This window comes from Tribolium madens, unplaced genomic scaffold, assembly GCF_015345945.1.
Source record: "Tribolium madens isolate multiple individuals breed KSU strain unplaced genomic scaffold, Tmad_KSU_1.1 Scaffold_71;HRSCAF=194;Tcas5.2_LG6, whole genome shotgun sequence".
NCBI lineage: Eukaryota > Metazoa > Arthropoda > Insecta > Coleoptera > Tenebrionidae > Tribolium > Tribolium madens.
The window spans coordinates 161,365-173,995 of NW_025401041.1; the positions used below are offsets into that span (position 1 = coordinate 161,365).

Genomic DNA, 12,631 nt, shown 5'->3' on the forward strand with positions numbered 1-12,631 from the left:
TGGGTCTCGTGTTTAATCATTTTGACGGTCATAGTGATGACTGTTTTCTGGAAAATTTTGACTAAGTGGAGCTGGGATAAGTGTTTGATTTTTGTATTTCGTTTATTGTTTCAAGTCTCTTTTACTGAACAGTTGAAAAATTCGTTACAGTCTTTAGTTTTGCTTTTATATATTGGTTTTGTTTTAAATTTGAATGCGTTTTATTCGAGCCAGTTGAGTGGTATTCTGGTCCAACCGAGTTACGAACCGAAAATTCGAACTATTGACGAGTTGATCAAAAGTAACAAACCAATCAAGTTCTATAAGATCTTTTTGACTCATCTTCAACATAAAAATCTTAATGTCGCTAAAGTTATTGCAAAACGGAGATCTTTAGAATTGGATCAAGTGTCTGAAGAAGTCTACGCTAAACATTTCACGAGAGAACTGAACTACGCTACTATAATACCAGATATTGAAATGTTGATTTATTTTAGAAATCCTCAAAAATTGGAAATTTTAAAACAAGAAAAAGTTTCAAGTTTCCAATTATACTTGAATGTTCGTAAAGGATTGCCTCTTTTAGACTCAATTAATCTTGGGATTTTACGAGTGATGGAAAGTGGATTGGGATTAAAGTGGATTCGGGACGTAAATCCCAACAAAGTTAGTTTACCTGATTTGGATGAAAAAATTTGGGTTGTTTTAAATTTAGAAGATGTTTGGTGTCTTTTTGTCATTTTGGTGGTTGGATGGTTGGTTGCTTTCTGTGCTTTTTTGTACGAGTTGTATTTGTGGATCAAATAAATATGTAGTTTTGGAAAAGATACAGTTTATTATTTTGGTTTATAACGGAGAAGTAGAAAAATAAACAATAAATTTAATGGAGTTGTTACATTTACAATGTTGTTATTCTGACAAATAATACACTGAAAGTATGTGTGGGACTGTTGTTAATTTAGTAACAAATACTAAATAAATCACCATTTGATGGAACAAATTCGAAAACATTGGGAAAATGCCCAGTTAATGTTACTTGGACTTTTCTGGGTTGGTCTGTAATATTACCTTTTGATAATCTAGAAACATCATAAGAAATAGCTGGAAATACTACAAAATTTTGCTTTAGAAATTTGATTAACTATATTCCTTTCACTTGTGATAATGTCACTATTTTGGGCAAGAATATCAAAGATAACTTTTGAGACAGCTTTATTCTTTACGTTTCAATTAATAATACAATGTTTGATTGTAAAAGTTCCTCACAAAATTCTTTTCAAGATAAGTTTTATGATTTTTCTTTTGGGAATAAGCAATTTAAATTGACTATATTTAAGTAAATTAAGAAGTGTATTAACACAATCTAGCTATGAATCAAAGATCAAAAATATTGCCGATTTGATGAAATCCGATAAATAGTTTTGTTACTATGCATTTATGATGATGCTCTCAAATCTTTTGGAAATGAAATTTTACAATTTAAGGAGTCGAAGATTGAAAGAATCAGACTTTTTAGAAGTCTCGATTAAATTCGTACACGACTTTACTTAGGATTTAAATTATAGGAGATTTTGACTACATGTTTAAAAATTTTGAAATACTTGAAATACGAGTACAAGACAAGGTAACAAATTCAAAAATTAGTCAACAAAAAGAGAGATGTGTTTTTTTAGATTTCTCTAGATTTATTGATGAATGGACTTCTCGTATTGTTGAGAGTGGATTGTAGTAGAATGGATACAAGGTTCCTCAAATATTTTTCCAAAATTCTTAATTCGAGATCAACAAAATGATATATTTATTGCTCTCAATTTGAATCATGTTATATCAATTTTTATTATTATTTATGTTGGTGGAATATTGTCTGCAATTTGGTTTTTGTCATGGAAATTGTTTTTGCATAAAAAATGAAATTGTAACTCAATAATGATATTAACAGTTTTTTTCTCTAATCCGCAAAATTTTACTTCTCTGTTAATAATTCCAATCCCGATTAAGTTTGAATATGCATTTTCAAAATTTTGCAAAGAAATTTGATTAACTCTGAAACTTTACCCAAATTTAGTGTTCATTTAAATTAAATTTTGTGTATTTTTGTCATTTTGGTGTTTGCAGTTTCATTCATTAATCATTATTCTTGAAAAATAATTTAGTATAAAAAAATGTAAAGTGGACTGCAATCAAAATTTTAACGTTGTTGGCAACCAAACATACGAGTACATTATCTTAATTTTGTAATCCCTAATATTACGAAAAAGACTAAACTCTCTTTAGGTTTTCAGCGTCACAAAAATTTTTAAAATTGAATAAACAATAAAACAGTTATTTTTTTTAAGAATTCCAGTAGATAAATAAATTTTTGAAAAATAAAATAATAAAAAGTTATTATTCATGAGACTTCATCATGTCAGACTTCATATAGTTTTAAAAATGATTAAAAACTTGTGATGTGATATTTCAGTTTGTGGAAAATAAAGTTTTTGTTTTGATTTAAAATAAAATTATTTTTTTTTTATAAACCTTAAATTCAAATATGAAAACTGCAATAGAAAATAGTAATCCGATACCCAACAGGACGAAAGCACTGAAGACGCGTTCTAAGTCCAAACCAGAATCAGGTGATTCTTTGTAATTGGGGAGAGTTACTTTTTTAATATTGATTTGAGCTTCATACATCCATTTTGACAATAGGCCACTTTCTATAATTCTAAGAATTGCGCCGTTTATAATGCCTAAAAGGGGAAAACCTTTTTTCATCACTAGAAATGTATAAAAAGTGATGATCTACAAAATTGTTATTAAATAACATTCATTATGTAATCTATTTTTACTTTTTCATTAGACACCAATTGCATTTCTTGATAATTTCGTATAAAACTCAGTTGAGTGTTACTAATTGTTATTCCATGTTCCAGTTTATCAAAAAAATCTTTCATTACTTCGTCAAAAGTAATTCCTATCGGATTTTCAACTCTTCTCTTCATTATGTCATCATAAAAGTGTCTTCCAATGAGAAACTTTGTTATAACATCCACAAATTTTAATTTTTTGTTACTTTTGGCCAAATCGGCAAAATTCAAAATTTTTGGTTCGTAACTTGGCTGACTCAACGTTCCACTTAATTGACTTACATAGATCCAGATTAAGTTCATTACAAAAAAGAAGAAGAAAGCCAAAAGAATTCGGTCGAGACTATTTACAGGGATTTGGTTTATAGTCCCTTGTAAACCTAATTGAATCATTTCAAAATAACATGTTTGTAGCGATTTTTGCCTTAGTTTTTTCCAAAGTATTGTCATTAAAACAACAGAAGAGCCGATTCCGATCCAAATTTCGTTCGAAAATATGACAAGGGTGGCAGTACTGCTCATAATTTTTTGTCTTGGGGGAAGTACGAAATAGACATATGCTTCGGATAGAGGTATACTAAATTCGAATTGTGGTCCCATATTTAATCCTTGCTCACTGATAACAAAAGCTAAGTCAACAGGTCGTTCTATTAATTCTCTGGCTAAATCCTCGTAACTTGCTTTAGCTCGTGATAATGTAAAATATTTAATATTTTCAGTTAAGTAATTTAAATCAATGTTGAGAGTTTCAGCAATTGCATCTGCTTGTCGTATGTTAAAACCAGGATCGGATCTATTGAACGGGTTTTTAATTTCTAAAGCGTGTTGTTCCCATGTTATATTGACGGGACAGTTTATCTTGTTGGGGATTTTATTTTTGTAGGGGTTTAGGAATTTTCTCACTGTCACCAGATTTCTAACTACACCACACTGGTTGTCATTGTAAGGATACCACGTGATGAAGGTCGTCCAATTGTACACAACCACGTTGTAGATGTACCTGCGCCATAACGTTTCGAATACGTTTTTTAAATCATCTTCAGAATTATTTGAAAGAATCAATAGAAATTGTCCATGTGTGTTAAGTTTGTTATCTGATTCAATAATTGATGTTATATTCTGTTCTAGAATTATGTAATTATGAAATTTTTCCAAATTTAGATTTGCGTCTGGATTGACTAGGATCAGTGGTTGTGTTGACGTTAAGAGTTTGGTAAGTTCTCCGTCAAGTGCCGAACTTATTATCACAATTGTGTCATTGTAAAAATATCGTTTGAGAAAATCATCGAGTGGTTTTGTGGTTGGCAAAACTAATGAAAGAATTGCAAACACAATTCTTGTGTAAATCATTTTGTGTCGTTTGTGTTTTAGAACAAGATATAATATTTTTAGAAAATGAGTTGTGTGGTAAAGGTGATAAATGATATAATAATACGTTTTGGTAATGTTTAGCTTAATGGCGTTAAGGGATTAAGGAAGTTGAAGCTAATTTGGGGAAAAAAATCGCTTATTCATAGTGTTTTATTGTAATTGATTCCATTACAGTAAATTTTGACACATTTTCCACTATTGTAGTAAAATGTATTTGAATTTAACGAACGAGGTGACTAACTAAATAGTTAATAGTTAATTTTAATTTTTTTTTTATTTATTATAAGTGTTTTGGGTTTTTTCATATTCGGGGATCTTGAGTTTTTTTTTAATTACTCTGAAATTCAAAGTTTCATCTAGTCATAAGTCCGCTTTCCCGAATGCGTAAAATAACGTCGTTGATTTTTTCTAGGGGAGTTTGTGAGTACAGAAACGATTTATTTGTGAGATAATAATTGGAAAAAAATTAAAAATAAGTAAAAACATAATATAACAAAAATTGCTCAAATGCCATCGTTTTTAACTTATCGATGTCACACAAAATTTATTGTTACTCTTTGTTAAGCTATAACTCTTTAATGAATGAAGGTAGAACAAAATATCGAGCGATCAAGATAATTTGTAATCGAGTCATCCTTGGATCCGAAAACGTATGTCTGTAAAATGTCACGTAAAATGACAAGTCGAAAGGTAACAGACATACGTTCTCGGATGCAAAGATGACTCGATTACAATTTATCTTGATCGCTCGATATATTTAAACTTTTTTTTGCAGCTTGACATTTTCTATAACTGGTTAACGTATAACGGTTTGTTTGGGTAGAACGTCTGTATGTATTATATAGGCTGCTCGGTCCAAGTCGCCCCGGCTGATAACACCTAAACTTACTTCTTTTTTTCAAAATGTAAATATTTAAGTAATAATATTTATTCTTGGCTTTCTTAATAAATTTATCAAATTTTTTTAACACATTCGGTGTTGCCGGAAATGCTACCAAATTTAGTTTTTCAAATGGAACACCTATGTTTTTTTTCTTTCCTCCAAACAATAATAATTGACATGGAAAATACTGTAAACCACTATTTATTACATCTTGCGTAACACAATGCAATCAAAAAACATCTTAAATCTTAGAATTCTATAAGGAAATTGGTCGCGTAGCCTGACTTTTAATTTTAAAGGAAAGGTGTGAATAAAAAAATGCTTGGATTCAATTAAATTGTTGGTTTCACAAATCTAATTTGTTCGTTGATGAGCGAGTTCTCTTATGGAAACTCTTGGATTTTCTTCGATTGATAACAGAATATTCAGATTTCTATTTTCTTGTTCTTCACAAAGAAGAAGAAGTTTTAAGAAGTAAACCTATTCGTCTCAGTTGTTTTTCATTCAATTCGACTAAATTTCCAATGATTTGGAACTCTATTTGAGTATTTTTCTCTATACTGTCTTTCAGCTTCCGTTCTATTTTTATTGCACTTAAAAAACACTTCAAGCTGATCTACCAATTCGTCGTAATTAATATCATCCAATATTAAAGATCTCAGTAAGATTTATTGACAAATTAGGCTTTGTCAAACTAATAATTAAACGGTATCCAAGCATATTGCTTTTTGCATGAATATCTTGACAAGTAAAATCCGCCTACGTTGCAAAATTTGCAATAAAATTAAAAAAAATTAAATTGTTTTCTGAGTGCATTATGTAATGTAAAATGTAATAAATAGTGGTTTACCGTATTTTTCATGCCAATTATTATTGTTTCGAGCAAAAAAACATGTGTTCCATTTGAAAAACTAAATTTGGTAGCATTTTCGGCTACACCAGATGTGCCAAAAAAATTAGATGCATTTACTAAGAAAGCGAGGAATGAATAGTATTATTCGAAAATGTAGTGTTTGAAAAAAAAGTAAGTTTAGGTCTTATCGGCCGGGGCGACGTGGACCGAACATCCTGTATTTTAGCACCAACTAAAAAAACAATGTTTAAGGAAAGTCATTATTTTTACAATTTATTACCAACAGTGAGGTACAGTGAGGTTTAGACTGGAAACTGTTTTTTTAAGTACTGGTATAAATAATTTTTTTATTCATTTAAATATTTTGGTGTAAAAGTAGAAAATTGGACTTTTAGTAATAAATATGGTGGATGCGCCGGGTGAGCGCTCTGTGAAATAATTGTTTTGTATAAAAACAGTTATTACAGAAATACATTTTTTATTTATGTTAATTGATTATTTTTTTATAACAAATTGTCTCCTAAGGGAAATGAAACATTTGTAATAATTTGTAATAATGTAAATATTTTTAATTCAAAATAATATGCCTATTCTTAACTTTTTTTGAACTATTTTTTGGTTGAGAAATAATTTATTGCCATCTTTGTTAGGAAAATCAGATATTTTCTTATTTAAACAAAATGTGATTATGAATAAAATAGTATAAAATTGTCGTTTTATTATTATTTATTGCAACTAAATTTTTATTTCATTAGCTGATAATAAATAATCAATTAATTGCTTTTGCTATACGTTTGATGAAAATTGTGCAGTGTAGATTGCATAACGTAACGAATTTATTGATTGTGTATTACGGTTATGTAAGTTGATAAACTTGAATATACTGAGAAATAGCAATTGTCAGAAAAAAATGTGAAGACGTGTGAGGCTAGCAGCAATAATTAAGCTGTGCTTTTTGTATTATATAATTTTGTTAACAAAAAAACAAATAAAATAAGAATGAAATAACGTTTTTTTAATAAGTAACCATTATTATGATTCTAAAATGGTAAATATCGAAGAATTGGTTTCGAAAATTTTATTTGGTTAATTTTAAACTTGGCACCCCAGAGAAAAACGCCATGATTAGCTATTTTCGTTAAAGAATTTTTTTGGCAATTGTGTGTTGACAATTAATTCTTCATTTGCAGAGTTTGGGTGTAGTTTTATACGTTTTGGTATGTGGTTCCCTCCCTTTCGATGGTCGAACATTACATGACCTTCGCAATGTCGTGATTGAAGGCAAATTCCGAATTCCATACTTCATGTCACAAGGTAATTGTTTCTTTGAAAAATCCTTCAATTTATAATTTTCTGTTGTTTGTTTTGCATTAGATTGCGAATATTTAATAAGACACATGCTGGTGGTCGACCCGGAAAAAAGACTGACGATGTCTCAGATCGTGAAACACCGATGGTTGGCGAACTCGCCCCCCGTCGACACCGGTCCTGAGCGCGAACTCCAACTTAACAAGACTGTGATAGACCACATGCTGCAACTGCCCAACTTGAATCAGAATATGGTCCTTGCCTCCGTCAAGAACAACACCTTCGACCACATTCACGCCATCTACAATCTGTTATTGGACAAACTACACCAGCGCACAATCAACTTCCAGTCGAAGATTTCGCAGCAGAGGCGCGCCGGGGAAGAACTCACTTTGGACTATCTGCACACTCGGCCGCCGAAAATCAACGAACGGAGCGAATCGTTCAACGAACAACAGTTAGTGACGCATCTCGCTGGAGAGAAACGACAAGCGGCCGAACAACATCTCGACGAATCGTTTAATTATCGACGGGAGAGTTTCAATGAGAATTGTCTGAGGCGGGATGAGGTATGTTGGATTTATCTGAGTTGTAATAACACAGGGCGTCAAAAAAGTCATTCGACAACTTGACAAATTTTATATCATTTTGTTCGTCTCAGTGAGACAATACAAATGCACTAAAAAAAAATTCAAAAAGTGCACACACTTTGAACTAAATATTTTTTTTTCTAATTTAAATGAATTTAAAATAATTTAACTTGAAAAATCATTACTCAATAACTATTAGGCTGATTTTCTTCAAATAAAGATCATTCTAAAGAGATGGCCTTGCCCTTTAGGATGATTTGAAATTGAATATTGGCAAACTTTTCATCGAACAGTGTTCGAAGAAGTTCGAAGTAAATCGAAATAATCTAAGAAAAACCCTACGAGTATTTTTTTTTACTTATCCTATAAGGAAAGTATTGTAATCGGCTGAAATTTGACCTACCCAGATTGACGCAGCACAAAACAATTGGTAAAAATCGGTCGCACCGTTCGGCCGCAAAGACCAAAAATCAAAATTATTCGGTTGAAGATACTATAAATAAATTCATGGGGATAATAGTATATTATGATACGAGTTTTATAAGAAGCAAAAGTAACAGTAAGTACCTTTTATTTTACTTTGTCCTATGACTTAAAGGTATCCGTAAACACCACAATAATCATAATGTTCATTCTGAATATTTTTTCCGATGATTAATTAAACTAAACACAGCAAAAATTTCGTATTTGAATAATTTCATTTGCGTTAGGCAAACATTATAAGACTAAATTTCCCTCTTTTCAGTATAATTTTTATAGCACTGTTTTTGTTCATTACGAAACTCAAAACAGTTTCGTAATAGACCTTAGTATGAACGCAAAGTAGAAAAAAAAATATTTACAATCATGAAATATACCTTATTAAACAGTAAAATGTGATAAAATAAAAATAATAATGGGTACCCAACTAATAAAAAATTGCACCCCAGACTCAAACTCGCGGCAAACGTTAGGTTTGCCACTCGGATTTCTAACACCGTAAGGATGTTTCCCAAATAAGTTGGATAAGGAAAGTCGTGTAATGTTTACACCAGATTTTTTCATCATTGCCATCGTGTAGAGCATCTCTTTATTAGTTGTAATCTAAATTTTCAAAAGAAAATAACGAGTAGTTTTCAAAATATGATTTTTTGAAGTTAAGGTTTGCTAATCAAGCATTGCTCCATATAGGAGAAATGCATGTTAATCTTACTTAAAATTGCATTTTTATAAAAGTATTTGTTGTAAGACTCTTCTTTTGCTTAAAAATGGTTAATTGCACCTTCTTTGTTCTAATTAAAATAAACAAAAACTGTTTGTTTACTTAAAACAAATAAATAGTACCTGCGTACTAATTAAAGCAAATAAAGAGTTTTTTTGTTGTAAAAATGACCACTGATTATTGAGCAAAGAGGATCTAAAGTTTAAGGCACGAGCCTTAAATATAAGGTCAAATCTTTTTCAAAACGAATCATTTTCCATTCAGATTTCGACTTGTTCACTTTGTTCTAGCTTTCTGAACTTTTTTTGAAAATGTTCTGAGCAAATGCTTTCTCATCACGTTCGAGTGATGTTAAATGCAATAAGTCACCTGATTTATTTTGTTGGTACATTCTACGATTAGCTTCAGCAACTGACTTATTGTATCCAATATCAGTAGAAAATGATGAGAAAGCATTTGCTGAGAACATTTAAAAAAAAAGTTCAGAAAGCTAGAACAAAGTGAACAAGTTGGAATCTGAATGGAAAGTGATTTAATTTGAAAAAGATTTCTTCTTATATTTTAAGCTACTGCTTTTAACTTTTAGATCCTTTTTGCTTAATGATCAGTGATCATTTTTAGAACAAAAAAACTCTTTGTTTGTTTTAAGTAAACAAACAGTTTTGTTTATTCTAATTAGAACAAAAAAGGTGCAATTGACCATTTTTAAGCAAAAGAAGAGTCTTAAAACAAATACTTTTATATAAATGCAATTTTAAGTAAGATTAACATGCATTTCTCCTATATGGCGCAATACCTGAACAGCAAACCTTAACTTCAAAAAATCATATCTTAAAAACTACTCGGTATATTATTTTAAAAATTTCGATTCTTACTAATAAAAAGATGCTCTATATGATGGTGACAAGGAGAAAAAAAAATTACTCGTGGTGTTTTTCTTAGATTACTTCGATTTACTTCGAACGACTTCGAACACTGTTCGAAGAAAAGTTTACCAATATTCAATTTCAAATGTTATATCATTCTAAAGGGCAAGGCCATCCCTTTAGAATGGTCTTTATTTGAAGGAAATCGGCCTAATAGTTATTGAGTAATGATTTTTTAAAGTTAAAGTATTTTAAATTCATTTAAATCAGAAAAAAAATTATTTAGTTCAAAGTGTGTGGACTTTTTAATTTTTTTTTAGTGCATTTGATTTGTCTCACTAAGACGAACAAAATGATATACAGGGTGAATATAAAGTATGGAACCAAGCGGTTTTTTTTTAAATCATTTTTCTTCAGAAAATTATAATTTATATAAATTAAAGTAATATAAAAAATGTGATAGTATTTTGAGTACGAAATTTTATTTTGTTTTTGAATTATGCGGTTTTTTTAGGTCAAAATTGCAATTTATGTAACAAAAAATTGAAAAAATTAATTATAAAGTAGATAGTTGTAATCCTTAGATGATAACTTTCATGAAAAGTGGGTTGCCATTTGAAAAAAAAAATTTTTTGTAGAACTCAAAAACAAAACAAAATTTCGAAAAAATTTATTCTTCATAAATCATCACATTTTTATAGCACTTTATCATTCATCAATTAGTTTTTCTAAAAAATAAATAGTTTAAGCGAAAAACGTTTGGTTCCATACTTTTTATTCACCTGGTATAATTTGTCAAGTTGTCACGACATGACTTTTTTTGTCGCATTGTGTAATACAATTTTGAACGTTTAGGAGAGGCGAAAGTCGGTCAATGAGAGTATTTCCGAGGATGGAGGGTCGCCGTTTGTGTCGATGCCGACGATTCCGGCGGTGTATCTGGTGGATGATGGAGAGAATCAGCCTTTGGAGAAGTTCAAGGAAATGGATCAGGATGCGTCGGATGAAGCGTGTTCGTTGAGTGTACCGTCTACTTCGACGGGATACAGCAGTTGTGGCTCTTCAAGTGATAAGTATCTGACGGTGAGGCGACATACAGTTGGACCGGGAGATTCAGCGCATGAACAGGTAAGGTCACTTTTTTATACTTACAATTATGATTCTCGATTTTAACAAAATATGCTGGGTGAGACAGGTTGCACAGTGTTTTATACATCTACTGAATTTCGGGTTGCCGTACGTGACATCAATTGAGTAGATGGGGCAGTAACTGTTTGAAATTTTATAATACACCGTTTAACAGTATTGGAAAATACTCTTAATTTTTTAAATCAATGCATATTAAATATAAAAACAGTTACAATAAATAAATTTCTACGCATTTTCAATCTAAATTAAAAACTGAAAAAAATGATCAGCGAAAAAAAACACCATTACTATTAAAATAGAAAATTAACTAACAAACCTAAAGTTCTTAAGAGGGGCCTGATCGCGCTTGTGTTAATGCAAGGGTATCTTTGGGGGAATGGGATACCGATTAAGGGCGTTTTTTGGAAACACTATTAAATGCGTTTTTTATATAAACGATCAAAATAGAGTTTGACGATATTCCTTATTTGTAATGTCGTTTCGGCGAGCAAATTAATAAACTGTAAGCAGTTATTTTGGGAGGTTCATTTCCATGTCCGGTTACACAGCCTCAAACCTATTCTCGTGGATTTCTTACGTGGCTGTCTGAAACTTCCCCTTCAACAATTACGTAACCAAAATATTGGTGGATAAAAAGCTTTGCCTAGTATTTGGAAGAGGATAGGTCAAAATTTGTATTGTTAAATAAATTTAATAAATAATAAAATGATATTATAAAAGTAACTAATTTTTTAACAACAAACCTTGAGGTAAAAACTGTAAGTAAATAAATAAATTCACACAGCACCTACTTTTCAAAAATGTGACAGTTGTCATCATGAAATGACGATTCAGGTAGTAAATGGATAATCTGTACGTGCAGTTTTCTTCAATTTAAATTTTTTGTTTCAGTAGTAGAATAAAACAAGTTTTTTTTTTTTGTTGATAATTTTTTGTAGCAAATAGGGCGTCTCTTAAATTCTAAAATTTTCACCGTTTCTATAAAAACCTACTAGTATCGTGTGGGACCTTCCTTGGCTTATTATCAAATTATTATTAAAAAAGTTTTGCATCCTGTCGTTAAAGAAAAAAGGACATAAATAGTAAAATAAAACAAAACGCAAAAAGAATTTTCGAAATCGTGTCTATTGTCAGTGTGTATTGCTAATTCTTTTAACACATATGAAAAGAAAAAAATAAGCAACTAATTTTTTTGAATTTATATATTATTAATGTAGATAACGGCCTCCTTTACTATCAAGAAAAGTTTCTTTTATACGGCCCGTCGCATCAGTAGTTCAAGCCATTATTTTTGTTTTGTAGAGGCGCTGCGGTACGGTGCTCGCGTGGTTTCCTACCTCAATAATTTTAATAATACCAACATAAATGTATGGTAAAATTTAATAAACAAAATGTTTTACCAAGGTTAATTTAAATTTTAAGTTAATGTCTCTGTCTGTTTTTTACAAAAATTTGAATTTGTTGGTACGTAATGGTATGAAACACATCCTGTAAATTGCAAAATTTGCAATTTCTAATACATCAACGTCTTATTGAAAACATTAGTTAGAGAAAATTGTAGAAATTAAAGTATGCAGCCGAC

General features: G+C 30.4%; 1 protein-coding gene across 3 annotated transcripts in view; it reads left to right on the forward strand.

Moving 5' to 3' along the window:
* Positions 1 to 12,631, forward strand: part of LOC123008649 (serine/threonine-protein kinase SIK3) — a 56,697-nt gene that overhangs the window by 28,791 nt on the left and 15,275 nt on the right. For all 3 annotated transcript variants that reach the window (XM_044404578.1, XM_044404580.1, XM_044404579.1), the window contains 3 exons: positions 7,126 to 7,249; positions 7,310 to 7,812; positions 10,756 to 11,028. In XM_044404578.1, the coding sequence (XP_044260513.1) occupies positions 7,126 to 7,249; positions 7,310 to 7,812; positions 10,756 to 11,028 (900 nt within the window). The remainder of the gene's footprint in view (positions 1 to 7,125; positions 7,250 to 7,309; positions 7,813 to 10,755; positions 11,029 to 12,631) is intronic.